Source organism: Paramisgurnus dabryanus, chromosome 3 (genome assembly GCF_030506205.2).
Source record: "Paramisgurnus dabryanus chromosome 3, PD_genome_1.1, whole genome shotgun sequence".
In the NCBI taxonomy this organism is placed as follows: Eukaryota; Metazoa; Chordata; class Actinopteri; order Cypriniformes; family Cobitidae; genus Paramisgurnus; species Paramisgurnus dabryanus.
The window spans coordinates 14,748,092-14,768,437 of NC_133339.1; the positions used below are offsets into that span (position 1 = coordinate 14,748,092).

Below are 20,346 nucleotides of genomic sequence, written 5' to 3' on the forward strand. Positions count from 1 at the left end.
GAGGAGTAATGTTTGTACTATTACACATTATTTGTGTTATATTTTATTAAAGCCTGCTATGCATTTGAAGTAACCGTTTTATAAACGCAATAAGCCCCGCAGAGCAGTGGGGTTACAGTGCATTTTACTCCGCTTTGCGTCGTGCCTAACAACGGCCCTTAGCTGTTATAAAATGCATTGGTAACCCACTGCTTCTTGGGGCTTATTGCTTTATTATATGATTAAAGTTGACATTGGCATGCTAAAATTACTTGATTTAGAGTAATTTTAATTAATTTAGCTAGATTACAATCCCATACAATTCAAATGCAGATTGAACACACAAATAAAGACTACACTCTAAAAACCGTTGGGTTATTTGTTTTACCCAATAGGTGGGTTAAAGGCGGAGTCCATGATGTTTGAAAGCCAATGTTGATATTTGAAATCACCTAAACAAACACGCCCCTACCCCAATAGAATCTGGACCTTCTGTTGATAGACCCGCCCCACACATACGCAAACCGGCATTTGATTTGATTTGATTGGCTATAAGTGTGTTTTGGTAGTCGGCCCGTCTCCTTTTCCAACGCGTTTTTCAAACATCGTGGACTCCGCCTTTAAACATATTGGGTTGTTCTGTTGGGTTATTCCTAGCTTGTATTGGGTTATTTCCATAACAACCCAGAGAGTTGGGTTAAAATCGGGCTCACGTCACGCATTTTGAATTTCAACGGTTGACCGGTGCCACTGCTGAGTGCGGACAGACACGAGAGGTACGTTTTAAAATATATATCTCTGTGTAATGTTTTATTTTGCTACAAAGTGTCTTTAAGCTCTAACACACAGTAAACTATCAGTCACGTTTAAATAAGTGTACAAAAACGCTGTTGTCTAGTTTTTGTCCGTTACACCTGTTCCATTCATTAACTGTTATCGATGCCAAAGGCGTTTTTAGGCATATCATAAACGTAGAGAGACATTGCAATTTATTTTAATACTAAACAGCACCAACAGCATGAGCCCTTACGAAAATGAATCATTTCTTTTTTTAGTAGTATAACGTTAGTTTCATGGCGTATTGATTGTCATATTGCTTTAACCATGCTTTCTGTAACAGACAATGTTGTTTTGTTTAAAGTGTAGTAAAAACCGTTTTTTAACTTTTGTAAGGGATGTAACCGGCTGTTTTTTGCTCCAAATATTTTTTTAGCCGGTCTGTGTTATAGACACAGAGCTGTAATATAAATGTGATTCTGAATGTAAATGTCTTAAGAAATGACTCGATGGCATTTTATTGTCGTCTTACTTCAGTATAATCCCTGATAAAGCGCTGCACGTCTACTACTGTATACTGTAACCCCGGTAACGGTTGAATTTGCAATTCAGCGCCATCTACTGTCAAAGTAGAGTATTTATTCAGCGTGCCAGATGTGTTTGCTTTGAGATTTAATTAATTATTCTTTTCTTTAAATGTAGACATTCTTGGAGATGTTGCATTAAAAACCTTACAAAATGGCCAGCAAGATGGTTCAGCCTTCCTACAGTACCAAGAGGCAAAGCAAACATTTATTAATTTGCAACCTGTAAGTATCATTTATGACACTTGTTTTTTTTAACCTGTTTATGTGTGCATATTTACATTGTGAAAATTCTGTCTTCAGGTGAGAAAACAAACATAATTCAGTATTTGGAGGAGGAGGTATGACGAAGACCCCATGTTCTGCTATGGGATGAATTTGACTAATCACAAGCCTTTGTTATCGTGGGGAGGCATGCATGGCCCTGGAGCAAGACCAGCAGTTGACACATGCTTTAATTTTTTTTTACATTTTATACAGAGTATTCCAAGACTTTCACTACTGTTAAGTAGTTTCTGTAACACACAATACATTTTGTACCATGTGATGTTTCCTGAACACACTGTCACCTGCTTAAAGGGACAGTTCCCCCAAAAATGAAAATTGTCATAATTTTCTTCCTCTCCTGTCGTTACAAACCTGTACACATTTTTTTGTTCTGATGACCACAAAGGAAGATATTTTGAGTAATGTTTGAAACCAAACAGATCATGAGCCCCATTGACTGTCATAGTAGGAAAAAAGAATACTATGAAAATGAATGGGGCTCATGATCGGTTTTATTTTTTAAACATTCTTTGAAATATACCTTTGTGGTTATCAAAGTAAAGACTTATATACAGGTTTATAACAACATGAGAGGGAGAAAATGATGACAAAATGTGTGAACTATGCTTTTAAGCAGTTTTTAGTTGGATAAGATTGAGTAGATTTGTTTTGTTCTTATGTTTTTGTTTATTTATGTATGTATATATTTATGTATGTGTGTATGTATTTATGCTTCTATACATGTATGTATTTATACATTTAAATGCAGGTGCAAATGACTAAATGAAATTAAAGCATTATAAATGTATTTGTAAGTTTTGAATTATTTATTTATAAAGCAAATAATAGTAATAAATAATAATAATAATAATGGGGTTAAAACAGCATTGCAAAAATAACCCAACAAATTGGTTATTTCATAACCCAACTAATTGGGTAAAACTTTCTACCCAATGCATTGGGTTAAAATAACCCAACAATGGGTCGGTGCTATAGTAACCCACCATTGGGTTATTTATTGGGTTATTTTTAACCCAACTGTTTTTAGTGAGTACATATATCGCCTGATCAGTGTTGGGTGTAACTAGTTAGTTAGTAATTAGGTTATCCTTAAAAAAGTAAAGTAAGGGATTACTCAGTAATTTAATTACAGTTACTTTTGATGTAATTGAAGTCAATACTGTATATGGTCTGTAGAGTCCATTGCAATAATCCACCTTGCTGGTGAAAAGAACGGCTTGCAGTTGACAAACTGCATTTCTAGATCAGGACAACACATCTTCTTTAACACCGTTACATCTCTACAACACTGTTCATTGATGTTAAAGAATGTCCTTCCGCCGCACGATTTGATTCTGATTCGCGATCTGCTCTTAACAGCTGAAAGCCCGGCAGATGGAGCGTGCTGTCCGGTATGGCTTCATTCAGCCAGGTTTCCGCGAAACACAGAGCAGCAGAGTGTGAGAAATCCTTATTTGTCTGAGAGAGCAAAAGGAGTTCGTCTGTTTTGTTGGGTAGAGAACAGAGATTTGCCAGATGGATGCTAGGCAACGGCGTTTGATATCCGCGTTTCCTTAAGGGCGATTTATAGTCGTGCGTAGGTCCTACGGCGTAGCTACGGCATAGGCTATCCGTAGCCTGTGCGTAGCTCTGCGTAGCCTGACGCGCACCTCACAAAATTTCTAACAGCGCGTCGGCTCTACGCGGACCGTAAGCGCTGTGATTGGTCCACCAGAACCCCTCCCGTCAGGTAAAAAAACTGCGTCATAGGTATTTCCGTTTGAGACGGTGAAAACAAAGATGAGCCAAGTTGAGGAGTGATTTAACTCTAACTGAAACATAAGTCGCTGTTTATTTACTTCCATCATTGTTGGTCTTCTCAAATTATACACAACAAGTTGCTATTTCTTCTTCGTTTGTGGGTTAACTTGCTTAGCTTGTTCTTCTGTGACGACTTCTGCTGCTACTGTGGTTACACGCGTGATTACTGCCAACCAGCGGTTTCGCGTGTGTTTGCACGTCGACGCGGACGGCGACGCACAAGTATATATGAAAACCGACGCGGAACCTACGCCGTCGCTGCTACGCCGTAGGACCTACGCACGACTATAAATCGCCCTTTAGTCTGACGAGCGCTCCCGCTCGCTTCCCCCGTCTGCGCGTCCTGAAGGATTTGATCAGCGCTGCCGCTCCTCCAATAACAACATTCAGTAAAACGTCTGAATAATTTATATCTGGAAAAAGATCTTGTGGTGCGTTCTGACGAATGTTCAGCAGTTCATCCCTGGTGAAACTGATTGTGTTTGTTAAACAAAAAACAGGAAAAACGAACAAAAACAGTACAAACACTGGAGAGCCAAGCACTGAAGCAGCCATGCGCAGCACCATCGAGAACTTACTCTTAATTCTGGCTATATTTCTGAGATGGTAGTAAGCTGATTTGCTTATTGACCACTGAAATTGTCAGAATCTAAAATTACACCAAAATGTAATGTCTTTAGACTTCTAGAGTCAATGTATGTTTTTTTTTTATTTAACCTTTATTAGACCAGGTCGTAACTCAAAGAGATTAAAAATCTCATTCACAAGGAGTGACCTGGCCAAGAGCAGCAGTACAAGTAATTCGGTTACAGGCTTACAGATCACAAAACATGTTAAAAAGAATTACATTTCACAAACAAAGTTTAAAAACAGTTACATTTCTCAGAGTCGTCTTCCAGATTCCAAATAGCTGCTTTAAACTGGTCAATGAAAAGAAGGTTTTGCAACTTCAATTTCAATTGAATAAGATTCCAGTCAAACTGTACTTAGTATGCAAAAGATTTCTTACCCAGTTCAGTTCTAGAAAAAGGAACTGACCGTGTATAGCAGTTTAGGAAGCGTAAAGAATATTTGTGACAGATTTTTGTTGTTTTAAACTGTAAAGGTATGAAGGTAACATCCCCAAGATATCTTTATAAATAATTAAGTACCAGTGGATTTTTCTCCTACTAGACCGAGAGGGCCAGCCCACGCTTTTATACAAGGTACAATGATGCACAGAAGATTTGAAATTTAGGATAAACCTTAGGGCACCATGATAAACAGAAAGAAATTAAACTAAAATTAGAAATTAAACTAAAATTGCATTGCATCTTGTTGTTTTAAACAAGTATGGTGTAAGAGTACATTTAAGATCCCTGTTATAGGCATCTCTGCAAAAAAATAAAAATAAAAAATAAATTCCCAGTTTATTCCCACTAATTCTTATATATTCCTGTTAATTCCCATGGAAAGATTCCAGCCTTGAAAATTCCTGGAATTTTGCAATATTTAGGTGCATGAGCTCAGATTAATTAGGCATTTGATTAATAACTTAAAATAATCTTAAAAAGAAATAACATGGATACATGACATCTCAAATGTGTTTTGTCACTCTGGTTTATCAATATGAACTATTTACTGTCTTTATTTTAGATATGATGGAAGTGAAAGAGGAGAGTCAAGCTGAAGTGGATGAGAAACATCAGATTGTAAAAATAAACCATAATGTTTCACAGAAAGAAACTCTGAAGACAGAAGACATAAAGTGTGAAAATAGTTTCAGAGAAGATGAACGCCCTGCAGATCAGAAGAGAACTCGCAGTGAAAAGAAATCTTTCACATGTCAACAGTGTGGAAAGTTTTACAGAAGAAAAGATAACCTTAAAGAACACATGAGGATTCACACTGGAGAGAAACCATTCACATGTCAACACTGTGGAAAGAGTTTCACCTTGAAAGCGAACCTTATCCGGCACATGAATACTCACAGTGAGGAGAAACCTTTCAGATGTCAACAGTGTGGAAAGAGTTTCACCTTTCAATCAGGCCTTATCAGGCACATGCAAACTCACAGTATGGAAAAGCCTTTCACATGTCAACAGTGTGGAAAGTGTTTCAGAAGAAAATGTAACCTTAACGCACACATTAGGATTCACACCGGAGAGAAACCACACGTGTGCCATCACTGTGGGAAGAGTTTTAAAACGCCATGTGACGTTAAGATGCATTCAAGAATTCACACCGGAGAGGAACCTTACATGTGTCATCTGTGTGGAAAGAGTTTCAGAGTTGAATTTAGCCTTAAGATACATGCAAGAATTCACACTGGAGAGAAACCGTTCTCTTGCCATGAGTGTGAAAAAGGTTTCAGAAGTAAAAGTAGCCTTATAACACACATGACAATTCACAAAGGAGAGAAACCTCACGAGTGTCTTCACTGTGGAAAGAGTTTCATTGTGAAGTATCAACTTCAGAGACACATGAAAACTCACAGCGAAAAGAAACCTCATGCATGTCTGCAGTGTGAAAAGAGTTTCATAGATAAACGTGGACTTGAGATTCACATGAGAAGACACACTGGGGAGAAACCTTTCATATGCTCTCATTGTGAAAAGGGTTTTACAAGTGAAGGCGCTCTTAAGAAACACATACAAGTTCACACAGGAGAGAAACCGTTCACCTGTCAACACTGTGGAAAGAGTTTTACAGTAAAACGTGATCTTAATGCACATGTGAGAATTCACACTGGAGAGAGACCATACGTGTGTCAACGGTGTGGAAAGAGTTTTGGGACAAAACCAAACCTTAAAGTACATCTGAGAACTCACTCCGAAGAGAAACCGTTCACGTGCCATGAGTGTAAAAAGAGTTTCAAAACAAATGCTTACCTTAAAAAACACGCAAAATTTCACGCTCAATAGTGTCAACAGTGTGAATATGGCAACAAAGTTTAGGAGTCAGCTGAGGTCTTATTAAAGGAGTGGTGAATCAAACAGTAAATTTTAACTTTATAGGTCATCATACTTAAATGAAAATCCTGCAAGTTTCAGAACTGAAAATGTCCTCTTAACTGAAATATAACAGTTTTTGGCACCAAGCCAAGTAAACGGTCGGTTCAGGAATGTGCCGAAATGTGACGTCAAATTAGAATTTAACCACCTCCTCCACACTCAAAATGTCAACGACCACTTTTGTAGCCCCGCCCACAGCTTTGCGTGACACACGTTTGGACCAGGGGCAAAGCAAACGTAGGCACTCAACAATGTGTATGTTTCAGCAATCAGTAAGCATGTCTTTTAAAGATTTCCAAATGTTACCAGAATTACTTAAATACATTTTTCCTGAGAGACTTTTATTTTGACACAGTGATCTGTTATGAGCACCAGTGGAAACGGAATATTCGTAACATTACCACAAAGGCTTGGAACCTAACTTTAGGAATGCGTGGTTGAAGTTTGTTTTTAAAGAAGTTAAAAGTGTGGGGAGTGTTTGTTTACTTTTTAAAATTTGGATTCATTTGTAAAGAAGCCTAGCCTGGGTTTCCCCATGCTGCCTTGCGCGCAAATTTATTCACGCTGCACGTCTAGCATGGCAACTATGGCCCTTTTTTGCCCCTGAAATAGGGAACCAATCACAGAACGGGGAGGGGGCAACAAGACGATGACGACGTCTATGCGACACACCGAAGCAGTTTTGTTATAACACGGCAACAGACGCGAAGTTACTTTTCAATGCAGCCTTAGATAGTGTTCTAAGTAGTTTTGAATGCAAGTTTATTTTTAAAAAAAGAGCAACTTTTGGCGTTAAACAATTTCATATCCAAGAAGTATATTTGGATATGGCAAGACAGAGTTTTATAGGACCAACCTGCTAGGCATCGTCGTCGACGAAGTACAATTAACTTATAAATGGTAAGTGGTATTTATTAATATCATATTGTCATTATGCCTGTACTGTGGTTGTCACAGTGCCACTAAAATGTGTTGCTTTTCAATACAATATACAGCTACCGGTTTAGTTGCATAGCTTTCAGCTGTGTGCACACGAACCGATAAAAGTTGTTTACGTTTAAATTGATGTCGCTCTACATACGTCATCTGGTATAATTGAAACGATTGGCTATGAGCTACGTACAGATGCATTTGATAGACATTCGTAGCGCCCAATAAACGGCTCTGAGCATTAATAAACCATGCCTCAAATATGAGAAAATGAGCATATGGTTCCCAGACCACGTCTCATTCTCTATGATACTGGTCTGGCGTTAGCCAGGTTAAATGAATCCACAAGTCGATGCTGGATTTGGAGAGAGACTGTGGAGGATCCTTCCTTGATATTGAGACCAGAGATGCCGGTCTTGCTTGTGTTTTACTCGACATATAATTTGTTTTGATCCGTAACCCTATAAAAATCACAAGATTAGTGTGTCGACTTTATCGTCCGTGGGAAGACGCACTGACTATAGTGCACGTCAAGAGGTATTTTACTGCAATATAACATAATAACGCACCATTCAATGGTGTCATGTCAAAATGGTCATTTTCCGACACTTACTAATAGTAGAGTTTGATAGAGTTTGGTACTGTACAGTGTAGCTATCATAATTTTACATCATAACCTCACAATAACATTTGTACTGTCAATAGATTATGTGAAAAATCATTGTGGATTGTAAGTTTGTGGATCTGAACACTTAATTCTGTGCTGTGTTAGCACAGCATCAAATCGCACTAATACTGTAATATGGCTAACAATTTCATTTTGAACATTACATGAAAAACCTTACATAATGAAATATAACAATGTCATCAAAAGCAACATTGATAGAACTTGATTACTTTAACTCATCTGTCAACATGATTTCTCATCAGCAGTTGAGTTAAAGACAACAAATCCCATAATTCCACACTGCTTCAGAGCGTCATTAATCTACCTGATTATTATTATTGTTTTCATTGTTTTGGCGTCCTCTACAAATTGCACCTTTAATAGAGCTGTTAACAGATCCGTGAGCCTTCATGAAATGTTTTTGCTTCAGTCACATCAATGTTAATGGAGCTGTTGATAATCTCAGTATTCCAGACTGATAGTTCTCATTTACACCCAATTATTACAGTGATTTCCTAAGATCTCATACATTTATTCACACAGCAGTTGTAACCCTGATGTATATATATGAGTCATTTTGTATATTTACTGAGGGTGAATGTATGATAAAATGTTTTATTTTATATTTATTTTAAAACATGTTGTTTTGTTTAATATGTATTTTTTACTTTCCTATATTAGAGTTTTGTTGAGATGTGCAATTGAAAAACGTGTCTAACATCATTTTGGGTTGTTAGTTGATGTGCAGTGGCAAAATAAGAGACTGGAACGTTTGTGAGCCAATCAAATTTTCCTAGGGAGGGTTTTGAGGATGTTCAGAGAGAGAACAGAGACATTTGTGGGAACATAAGGGAACGTGAGGGAGAAATTATGAATGGATAAAAGTAGTGTATAGGAAAACAAAGTAAGAGAATATTTAGAAAATGTTATCAAATGTATTTATTGGAATATTTTTGTATGTGTGTATTTGAGTTAATTTGGTACGCTCCGGAGCAGAGGGGGCGGTAATGCGCCTATAAACTGAATGCCAACCGCCATTAAAAGAGAAGAAGAAGAGACAAGACGAGGGAAATTTGTGAGGAGAAAAGACGTGATTTTCGCGTTTCTTGGAGGATTTAAAAACGAAAATCTTGCCTGCAATCAGAAGTACTGTCCGCATTTTTACCGCGAGGAGATGACTCATTATTACTTCGGACTGTTTCAGGTAAGTTTGGAGAATAGGGGCTACACAAATTTTTGTGATTTAAATAGGATGAGGCTTGTTGTAAAAAGTTGTAGAGAACTTACTGTTGCTTTTAAAGGGACATTTTCAAGGATGCACTTTGTGTTTTTCTTTTACTTTCCTGTATTATCATACTTTTAAATCCACTACATTTATTAAATGTTGACATAATAAAGTAACTTGAGTAGTGAGTAAAAGTACTTCATTACTTTAAATAATTTAATAAATTAATAATTGATACGTTAAAGTTTAAAACGTGTGAAACAAATCATGCTTCAATAGATCCTGCAGCTAGAATACATTTTCTGAACATTTGTATGACTTGGTGGTTTTCATTGACTGCATGTCGGTTCCTCTCGTGTTCACACAGATGTAAGAACAAGTTTTGACATCCAGAATGTGTCACATTACATTTCATGACTAAAAACAACTTCAATTTGATTACACTTTAAAGTTTTATGAAACATCGATACATTGTCTTTATTTTTTAGTCTAAGAATTTTCACATGTTCAGATTGTCTTGAGATACAGTTAAAGAAAGCAGATGTATATTTACACCTTTTGCATTTAAATTCTTAAATATAATCAACTTGGCTTTACAAGTAATTTAAATTTTTACAAGTAATTCAAAAATAACCTACAGGGAAACCAATAATGCCATTTTTCGGCTGAAAAGTTTTGACAGTCGAAATTTTGGTGCATCCCTACCTCTATGAATGTTTTACTGACAAAGCCTCTCTAAAATCTCCAGCCACACACATAAAGTGATTGAGACCTTCAGTGAAGCTTGACATGACATAATGTTGATGCTGGTGAAAGAGGAGCTTGAGAAGATGACAGGTCCACAACCATGCAGAATAAAGGATGAAGATACTGAGGAACAAATAGGTTGGTGTCTATTTTTCAATCTTCATCTTAGATGGTTGAAGAATAATCATAAAAACATTGGCATTGAGAAACATGAGGTGAAAATAAACTAAAATCCATGAGATGATAACTTTCTGCATCTATAATAGATTCAGTAGAATTAGATTGAAACATCAGGTAAAGAGTTTTATCCAAAGCAACCTTCAGTGGATTGAATGACTGTGATCTCCATGCAGTGCTCTACTAGTATTAAACTACAAGAACAGAAATTGAGAATAGGAATGACTTAATGTACGTCACATGAAAGATAAAAGTTTAAAGCTGTAGTGTACGATGTTGAAAATCGGTAGAGAAAGCCTGAGACGGTTAGTAAGTTTTAAAAAACTCATCCCGCCCCTCTGTGCTACCTGATCCCTCCCCCCGGGGAACCACCTGAACAAAGTCACTCATTCAAGCTGTGATCACTGGTAGTAAACATCAGAACAGAGATTTACCGAGCAGTAAACACATAAAGCCTTGAAGGAATGTACAATTACAATTATGATTGTAATTGACGTTATTTACTTTCACAACAACGTTTGGCATACGTTTCCCCTCCTGAGCTTCAAGAAATGACTTTATAAATATAATTATTTTGACCCGTGATACGCGATGCTAAACGGCTAACATTCCGATGCCGACCGACAGCATGTTGTCAGACTCACACAATACAAAGTATAAATAAATGCGTACCTGTTCAACAAAAGTCTGCCGTGTCGGCGTCGGTTTTCAGCCCCAAATCTCCCAGAAGCTTCCTCCAACAGTCAATGGCGGAGCGTCTCTCCAGTTTTTGCAATTTTGCAGTATTATTCCTGCTCATCTCGGGTCTGTTCGTACTGAACAGCTTTGCTTTAACATCATACACCCGACAGGAGCTTTTGGGTATCGGTGAGGACTTTACCAGCAGTTTTATCACCAAGCTAAAGCTAACACCGCTCCGGCTCTCTTTACCCAGCATTTTCCTCGCTAATGTGCGGTCACTGGTGAACAAAATGGATGAGTTACGACTCCGCATCACCCACAGTAAGAGACTTACATATTATAGACCTTTATTCTGTACTTACTGCTTATTGCACTTCTGGTTAGATGCTAACTGCATTTCGTTGCCTTGTACCTACATGTGCAGTGACAATAAAGTTGAATCTAATCTATCTAATCTATGTTGCTGCTTCGCTAGCTACCATACACTGACACAAATTTCATGTCGCAGGCAGGAGAGGGGCGGGGTGGTGTGCGATGGGGTGGAGACGCGAGCACGAGGTGGATTTTCAAATGTAGCAGGGATTGGATGAGAGCAGTTAACCAATGTAAGCTGTCCGGCCGGACAGTTTACATTGGTCAACTTATCTGCTACCATACACCCAATAGACTGAATGGATTTTTTAAATTCTTTTTTCTCTTTATATTGTTAGGATGTTACTGTAGAACCATAACCAGCATATAAACGAGGTTATTAATAATGAACAATCTTTGAAATCGTAGACGATAGCTTTAACTATTTACTGTCTTTATTTTAAATATGATAGAAGTAAAAAAAGGAGAGTCAAGCTGAAGTGGATGAGAAACATCAAATTGTAAAAACAAACCATATTTTTTTAGAGAAAGAAACTCTCAGAACAGAAGACATAAAGTGTGAAAATAGTTTCAGTGAAGATGAACGCCCTGCAGATCACAAGAGGACTCACAGTGAGGAGAAACCTTTCACATGTCAACAGTGTGGAAAGAGTTTAGATATAAAAGTAAACTTGAGGCCCACCTGAGAATTCATACCGAAGAGAAACCACACATGTGCCATGAGTGTGGAAACAGTTTTAGATTTGCAGGTAACCTTAAGGATCATTCAAGAATTCACACTGGAGAGAAACCATACACGTGTCAACAGTGTGGAAAGTGTTTTACATCTTTAAATGACCTTACGAGATGTGAAAATTCACAGTGTAGTGAAACCACATACGTGCCATGAGTGTGTAAAGACTTTTACATTTGCATGTAACCTTAAGAAACATTTGAGACTTCACACTGGATAGAAACTTTACACATGTCTTCAGTGTGGAAAGAGTATTAAAACAAAAGGTTACCTTGAGACTCACATGAGACTTCACACTGGAGAGAAACCGTTTGTATGTCCTCATTGTGGAAAGAGTTTTATGTGGGAAACAAGTCTCAGAAATGACCAGCGCTTACATTCTGAAGAAAAGACATTCAACTCTTCTGTGCAGTTATGAGTTTATTATGAGGCTGTTTACACTTGGCATTAACATGCGTTTTCAACGATCGGATCACAAGTGGATGACGTTAATTCCAGGTGTAAATGGTGTAAATTTTTGACCACTTTTCGATCGGATGTGGTTGAATGTGTTCGAACTGCCACACCACACTTCGCCTATTTATCTTATCTGAGGTACTAAACAGAAGTTTTACGTCTTTTTTGACTTCTGGCTGGCGTGAACAAACGGTGTACAGTGCTATTTTTAGCATTTCATTGATAAAACTAAACCGGCTGATCTCCGTAGTTTCATTTTGAAAGCGTGTGATAGTTGCGCAATCCTATTTTATTAATTGCGCTGAAAATTCATGAAAAGCTCTAACATATACATGTACAAAACAATGTGCAGCACTTCGTTAAACTGTAAAGGTACGAAGGTAACATCCCCAAGATAGCTTTATAAATAATTAAGTACCAGTGGATTTTTCTCCTACTAGACCGAGAGGGCCAGCCAACGCTTTTATACAAGGTACAATGATGCACAGAAGATTTTAAATTAAACTGAAATTAGAAATTAATTTTAATTTAGCCATCTCTGCAAAAAAAAAATCCCAGTTTATTCCCATTAATTCTCATATATTCCTGTTAATTCCAGCCTTGAAAATTCCTGGAATTTTGCAATATTCAGGTGCATGAGCTCAGATTAATTATGCATATGATTAATAACTTAAAATAACCTTAAAAAAGAAATACAAAAGTCCTAACTGAAAGAAAACAAGTTGACAAAAAGATAGAATCCAATGTTTGGTGATATTGGAAACACAAGTAGTGTTATAGGGTTTTGAACACAGCACAAGAGATAAACTACAAGAGCAGAAATTGACAATAGAAATGACATAATGTACTTCACATTAAAAATAACATGGCTTCATGACATCTCAAATGTGTTTTTTCACTCTGGTTTATCAATATGAACTATTTTCTGTCTTCATTTTAGATATGATGGAAGTGAAAGAAGAGAGTCAAGCTGAAGTGGATGAGAAACATCAGATTGTAAAAATAAACCATAATGTTTCACATAAAGAAACTCTGAAGACAGAAGACATAAAGTGTGAAAATAGTTTCAGTGAAGATGAACGCCCTGCAGATCACAAGAGGACTCACAGTGAGAAGAAACTTTTTGCATGTCAACAGTGTGGAAAGAGTTTCACCTTTCAATCAGATCTTATCAGGCACATGAAAACTCACAGTGAGGAGAAGCCTTTCAGATGTCAACAGTGTGGAAAGAGTTTCAGAAGAAAAACTCACCTTAAAGCACACATGAGGATTCACACCGGAGAGAAACCACACGTGTGCCATCACTGTGGGAAGAGTTTTAAAACTCCATGTGAAGTAAAGTTGCATTCAAGAATTCACACCGGAGAGGAACCTTACATGTGTCATCTGTGTGGAAAGAGTTTCAAAGTTGAATGTAGCTTTAAGATACATGCAAGAATTCACACTGGAGAGAAACCGTTCTCTTGCCATGAGTGTAAAAAAGGTTTTAGAAGTAAAAGTAGCCTTATAAGACACATGACAATTCACAAAGGAGAGAAACCTCACGCGTGTTTTCACTGTGGAAAGAGTTTCATTGTGAAGTATCAACTTAAGAGACACATGAAAACTCACAGCGAAAAGAAACCTCATGCATGTCTTCAGTGTGAAAAGAGTTTCATAGATAAACGTGGACTTGAGATTCACATGAGAAGACACACTGGAGAGAAACCTTACATATGCTCTCATTGTGAAAAGGGTTTTACAAGTGAAGGCGCTCTTAAGAAACCCATGAAAGTTCACACAGGAGAGAAACCGTTCACATGTCAACAGTGTGGAAAGAGGTTTACAGTAAAACGTGATCTTAATGCACATGTGAGAATTCACACTGGAGAGAAACCATACATGTGTCAACAGTGTGGAAAGAGTTTCAGGACAAAAACAAACCTTAATGTACATTTGATCACTCACACTGAAGAGAAACCGTTCTCATGCCATGAGTGTAAAAAGAGTTTCAAAACAAAAACTTATCTTAAAAAACATGCAAAATGTCACCCTCAATAGTGTCAACAGTGTGAATATGGCAACAAAGTTTAGAAGTCAGCTGAGGTCTTATTAAACGAGTGGTGAATTAAACAGACTTGATAATTTGTTGTATAAGATGTCATCATACTTAAATGAACATCCTGCAAGTTTCAGAACTGAAAATGTTCTCTTAATTGAAATATAACCGTTTTTGTCACCAAGCCAAGTAAATGGTCGGTTCAGGAATGTGCTGAAATGTGACGTCAAATTAGAATTTAACCACCTCCTCCACACTCAAAATGTCAACGACCACTTTCAGCTTTGCGTGACACACGTTTGGACCAGGGGCAAAGCAGACATATGCACTCAACAATGTGTATGTCTCAACAATCAGTAAGCATGTCTTTTAAAGATTGCCAAATGTAACCAGATTGACTTAAATACATTTTTCCTGAGAGACTTTTATTTTGACTCAGGGATCTGTTATGAATACCAGTGGAAACTATATATTCCTAACATTAACACGAAGGCTCGGAACCTAACTTTAGGAATGCGTGGTTGAAGTTTGTTTTTTAAGAAGTTAAAAGTGTGGGGAGTGTTTGTTTACATTTTAAAATTTGCATTAACAGTATTTGTAAGGAAGCCTAGCCTGGGTTTCCCCATGCCAATTTATTCAGGCTGCAAGTCTAGCATGGCAACTATGGCCCTTTTTTGCCCCTGAAATATGGAACCAATCACAGAACGGGGAGGGGCAGCAAGACTACGACGACGTTTATGTCACACACCGAAGCAGTTTTGTTATTTGTTATAAGATGTTAAAAGACGCGAAGTTACTTCTCAATGCTGCGTTAGATAGTGTTCTAAGTAGTTTGAACGCAAGTTTATTTAAAAAAAAGAGCAACTTTTGGCGTTAAACAATTTCATATCCAAGAAGTATATTTGGATATGGCAAGACAGAGTTTTATAGGACCAACCTGCTAGGCATCGTCGTCGACGAAGTACAATTAACTTATAAATGGTAAGTGGTATTTATTAATATCATATTGTCATTATGCCTGTACTGTGGTTGTCACAGTGCCACTAAAATGTGTTGCTTTTCAATACAATATACAGCTACCGGTTTAGTTGCATAGCTTTCAGCTGTGTGCACACGAACCGATAAAAGTTGTTTAGGTTTAAATTGATGTCGCTCTACATACGTCATCTGGTATAATTGAAACGATTGGCTATGAGCTACGTACAGATGCATTTGATAGACATTCGTAGCGCCCAATAAACGGCTCTGAGCATTAATAAACCCCCCCTCAAATACGAGAAAATTTGCATATGGTTTCCAGACCACGTCTCATTCTCTATGATACTGGTCTGGCGTTAGCCAGGTTAAATGAATCCACAAGTCGATGCTGGATTTGGAGAGAGACTGTGGAGGATCCTTCCTTGATATTGAGACCAGAGATGCCGGTCTTGCTTGTGTTTTACTCGACATATAATTTGTTTTGATCCGTAACCCTATAAAAATCACAAGATTAGTGTGTCGACTTTATCGTCCGTGGGAAGACGCACTGACTATAGTGCACGTCAAGAGGTATTTTACTGCAATATAACATAATAACGCACCATTCAATGGTGTCATGTCAAAATGGTCATTTTCCGACACTTACTAATAGTAGAGTTTGATAGAGTTTGGTACTGTACAGTGTAGCTATCATAATTTTACATCATAACCTCACAATAACATTTGTACTGTCAATAGATTATGTGAAAAATCATTGTGGATTGTAAGTTTGTGGATCTGAACACTTAATTCTGTGCTGTGTTAGCACAGCATCAAATCGCACTAATACTGTAATATGGCTAACAATTTCATTTTGAACATTACATGAAAAACCTTACATAATGAAATATAACAATGTCATCAAACGCAACATTGATAGAACTTGATTACTTTAACTCATCTGTCAACATGATTTCTCATCAGCAGTTAAGTTAAAGACAACAAATCCCATAATTCCACACTGCTTCAGAGCGTCATTAATCTACCTGATTATTATTATTGTTTTCATTGTTTTGGCGTCCTCTACAAATTGCACCTTTAATAGAGCTGTTAACAGATCCGTGAGCCTTCATGAACTGTTTTTGTTTCAGTCACATCAGTGTTAATAGGGCTGTTGATAAATCTTGTTATTCCAGACTGATAGTTCTCATTTACACCCAATTATTACAGTGATTTCCTAAGATCTCATACATTTATTCACAAAGCAGTTGTAACTCTGATGTATATATTTGTCATTTTGTATATTTACTGAGGGTGAATGTATGATAAAATGTTTTATTTTATATTTATTTTGAAACATGTTGTTTTGTTTAATATGTTTTTTTTTTACTTTCCTATATTAGAGTTTTGTTGAGATGTGCATTTGAAAAACGTGTCTAACATGATTTTGGGTTGTTAGTTGATGTGCAGTGGCAAAACAAGAGACTGGAACGTTTGTGAGCCAATCAAATTTTCCTAGGGAGGGTTTTGAGGATGTTCAGAGAGAGAACAGAGACATTTGTGGGAACATAAGGGAACGTGAGGGAGAAATTATGAATGGATAAAAGTAGTGTATAGGAAAACAAAGTAAGAGAATATTTAGAAATGTTATCAAATGTATTTATTGGAATATTTTTGTATGTGTGTATTTGAGTTAATTTGGTATTGTATATAAATATATCCACGCTCCGAAGCAGAGGGGGCGGTAATGCGCCTATAAACTGAATGCCAACCGGCATTAAAAGAGAAGAAGAAGACGAGACGAGAGAAATTTATGAGGTGAATAGACGCGATTTTCGCGTTTCTTTGGAGGATTTAAAAACGAGAATCTTGCTTGTAATCAGAAGTACTGCCCGCAGTTTTACCCCGAGGAGGTGACTCGTTATTACTTCGGACTGTTTCAAGTAAGTTTGGAGAATAGGGGCTACACAAATGTTTGTGATTTAAATAGGATGAGGCTTGTAAAATGCAGGTGTAAAGTACTAAGTACTGTTGCTTTTAAAAGGACATTTTCAAGGATGCACTTTGTGTTTTTCTTTTACTTTACTATATTATCATACTTTTAAATTTCAAACACTTTGATATAGTACAGTTGCTAGAGTAGTGAGTAAAGTAATTCATTACTTTAAATCTCTGGTAAATTTTAAAACAATTTTGATACGTTAAAGTTTAAAACGCGTGAAACAAATCATGGTTCAATAGATCCTTCTAGAATAACGTACATTTTCTGAACATTTGTATGACCTGGTGTTTTTCATTGACTGCATGTCGGTTCCTCTCGTGTTCACACAGATTTAAGAACAAGTTTTGACACCCAGAATGTTTCACATTACATTTCATGACTAAAACAACTTCAATTTGATTACACTTTAAAGTTTTATGAAACATCGATACGTTGTCTTTTTTTGTGTAAGAATTTTCACATGTTCAGAATGATTCTCTTGAGATACAGTTAAATATAGCAGATGTATATTTGCACCTTTTTCACTTAAATTCTTAAATATAATCAACTTGGATTTGCAAGAAATTCAAATTTTATCTTGATCTTTTTATCTAGGGATTTTTTTTACAGTGTATCTTAAATAAACTGGAAGTAATAAGTCCTGAAACAGATGCCTCTATGTAGTGATGCACCGAAATGATAATTCTGGGCAGAAACTAAAAATTTAGGATTTACTTGGCCCAAAACTGAAGTCGTAAATGGCTTCTTTTAAAAACTTTAAAATGTTAAGCAGATGATTTTACAGGATTTTAGAAAAGAACCGCCATCTCCACTTTTTTAAAAATACAATTGCTCAACACTATCTGCACAATTTTTTATGCAAGCAGTGGTGCGCACATTAGGGTTACGTGAATGTTTGAGCTGCACTCGGGAAAGATCAAGCGATATGGTTGGCATGTAAGAGGGCTCTCCCAGCTAACAGTTTCTTGTTCCCAGAACATTCTGGAAACATTCGTATTTTGTTCCCAGAACGTTCCCAAAAACTTTCCCTGCTGGTTGGCCACGAAAGTCTGCATTCACTTCACTGCACTGCCCTGGGAGCTTTACCAAGTTGCTTTGGTAAAGGTCATCCATTATAAGTTTTATTTGTTATATCTTGGTGCATCCCTACTCTATGAATGTTTTACTGACAAAGCCTCTCTAAAATCTCCAGCCACACCCATAGAGTGAAAGTGATTGAGACCTTCAGTGAAGCTCCTCCTACAACAATCCACCAATAAATGCTGGAGTCAAACACACAGAGAAATCACTCCATGTGTGACAACTGAAATCTTCATGACATAATGTTGATGCTGGTGAAAGAGGAGCTTGAGAAGATGACAGATCCACAACCATGCAGAATAAAGGATGAAGATACTGAGGAACAAATAGGTTGGTGTCCATTTTTTAATCTTCATTATTTATGGTTGAGGAATAATCATAAAAACATTGAGAAACATGAGGGGAAAATGGTGATGCACCGATGTTCCCCACGGAAGCAAGCTGTTGATTGGTTAAAGGAACAGTATGTAAGAAATTTATATGAATTAATCATAAAATGGCCCTGATATGTCACTAGACATTAAGAAATCATTTTCATTTCAAATACTTATATCACTCACAACAGTGGTCTGGGCAGGATATTGTCATTTAAAAAGTGGAGTTGCAGCCCTCAACTGATGTTTATGTTGTCATGTTGTGTATTGGCCACCAGCTGTGTGATTTGCAATACCAGTTTTGGCCACAATCCTACATACTGTTCCTTTAACACGGCAACGTGCAATTCGCAAGGAACGCGCCATCCACGCTGCAGGATGCCTATTGACGTCTTTGCATTGACTTAACATGTAAATCACTCACGCTTGCCGCCTCTTCCGTGTCTGGTGTGAATGCCACATTACTCTGAGTTTTTAGCACAGTTGTGGCATGAGGATTGAACTTCAGAAGAGAACAATGTGTGTGTATTTATTACTGCTATATGTATAAATCCATACTATAATCTCAGGTTTCATAATTTGACCCTGGAGCAATACAATACATATTTATGTTCCCTGTGTTGTGTAATAATTCTGATGTGAAGTCCGCCCTTATAAGTTGTTTTAATGAACGTAGTCCATATAAGCTAATTAACATAAACAAAAAATTCTACTTGCACACCCCAATGTTTTGTAACACAATATGCCAAGGAAGTATTTTTATGCATCCGAGAATCGAGTTGATTGCAATCAGACAGAAACGCAGTGAAGACTAAACGAGTTTGGGTAATTTATATTAAAGCTTTTTACCTTGCAACAGCTTAGAAATCAATCAAAATGCTGTAATCTGTGATAGTTGTCCTCTTTATTTTAGAATCCAGTTAATAAAAAAACTGTCAGAAGAATCATTTAAGAGTATAGCTGTTTTATCAAGTTCACTGTTTCAATGAGCTGTCGTTATTTTTGCTTTGTATAAAACCTGATTCAAGTCGAAAACATTTCCCCCTTAGGACAGAGTACGACTATTTTGGGTAAAATGTAAGCGGTCTGGCCTTTTTTTTTAAATCTCGGAAAAGGACCAAAAAATAGGCAAAATTTTATGTTATTTTGTATTACTCTTATTATGTTGGTCAGTTGAATGATAAATTGATCCAATTCATGTTCAGTAAAAAGGATTTGATGCAAAAATAAACTAGCTAACTGTTTAGTATCGTAGAAGTGTTTAATATTGGTATCGGCTAGGGCTGGGTATTGGCAAGGGCCTCACGATACGATACGTATCCCGAAGCATGGGTCATGATACAATGTATCATGGTACAATACAATACGTTGCATGTTGCGATACATTGCAATGCTTTTTTTCTTGTTTTAAATCAAAAATGTAAAGAATAGAGCAGATTTTTTTCTTTTTTAAGCCAAAATGCATCCACACGAAAGCTGGAGGTGT

General features: G+C 37.0%; 2 protein-coding genes across 3 annotated transcripts in view; both read left to right on the forward strand.

Moving 5' to 3' along the window:
- LOC135769049 (uncharacterized) overlaps window positions 1-10,122 on the forward strand; it is an 85,049-nt gene extending 74,927 nt beyond the window's left edge. Inside the window, exons 1-2 of one of the 2 annotated variants that reach the window (XM_073813827.1) lie at window positions 5,215-9,222; window positions 9,992-10,122. In XM_073813827.1, the coding sequence (XP_073669928.1) occupies window positions 5,303-6,331 (1,029 nt within the window). In that variant the 5' untranslated portion in view covers window positions 5,215-5,302 and the 3' untranslated portion in view covers window positions 6,332-9,222; window positions 9,992-10,122. Of the gene's footprint in view, window positions 1-5,214; window positions 9,223-9,991 lie in introns of those variants that run through there. The other variant, XR_012336321.1, reaches the window with a different exon arrangement.
- Window positions 10,123-10,913: 791 nt separating this feature from the next.
- On the forward strand, window positions 10,914-14,755 carry LOC141281960 (uncharacterized). The gene is made up of 2 exons (XM_073814109.1): window positions 10,914-11,169; window positions 13,350-14,755. Exons 1-2 carry the CDS (start codon window positions 10,914-10,916, stop codon window positions 14,447-14,449), a joined length of 1,356 nt encoding a protein of 451 aa, XP_073670210.1. The 3' UTR covers window positions 14,450-14,755.
- Window positions 14,756-20,346: the final 5,591 nt, after the last annotated feature.

Coding starts and splice junctions, on each gene's coding strand:
- LOC141281960 (XM_073814109.1), top strand. CDS start 10,914: ATGGCGGAGCGTCTCTCCAGTTTTTGCAATTTTGCAGTATTATTCCTG. Junction 11,170..13,349: donor ACGACTCCGCATCACCCACA/GTAAGAGACTTA, acceptor TCTTCATTTTAG/ATATGATGGAAGTGAAAGAA.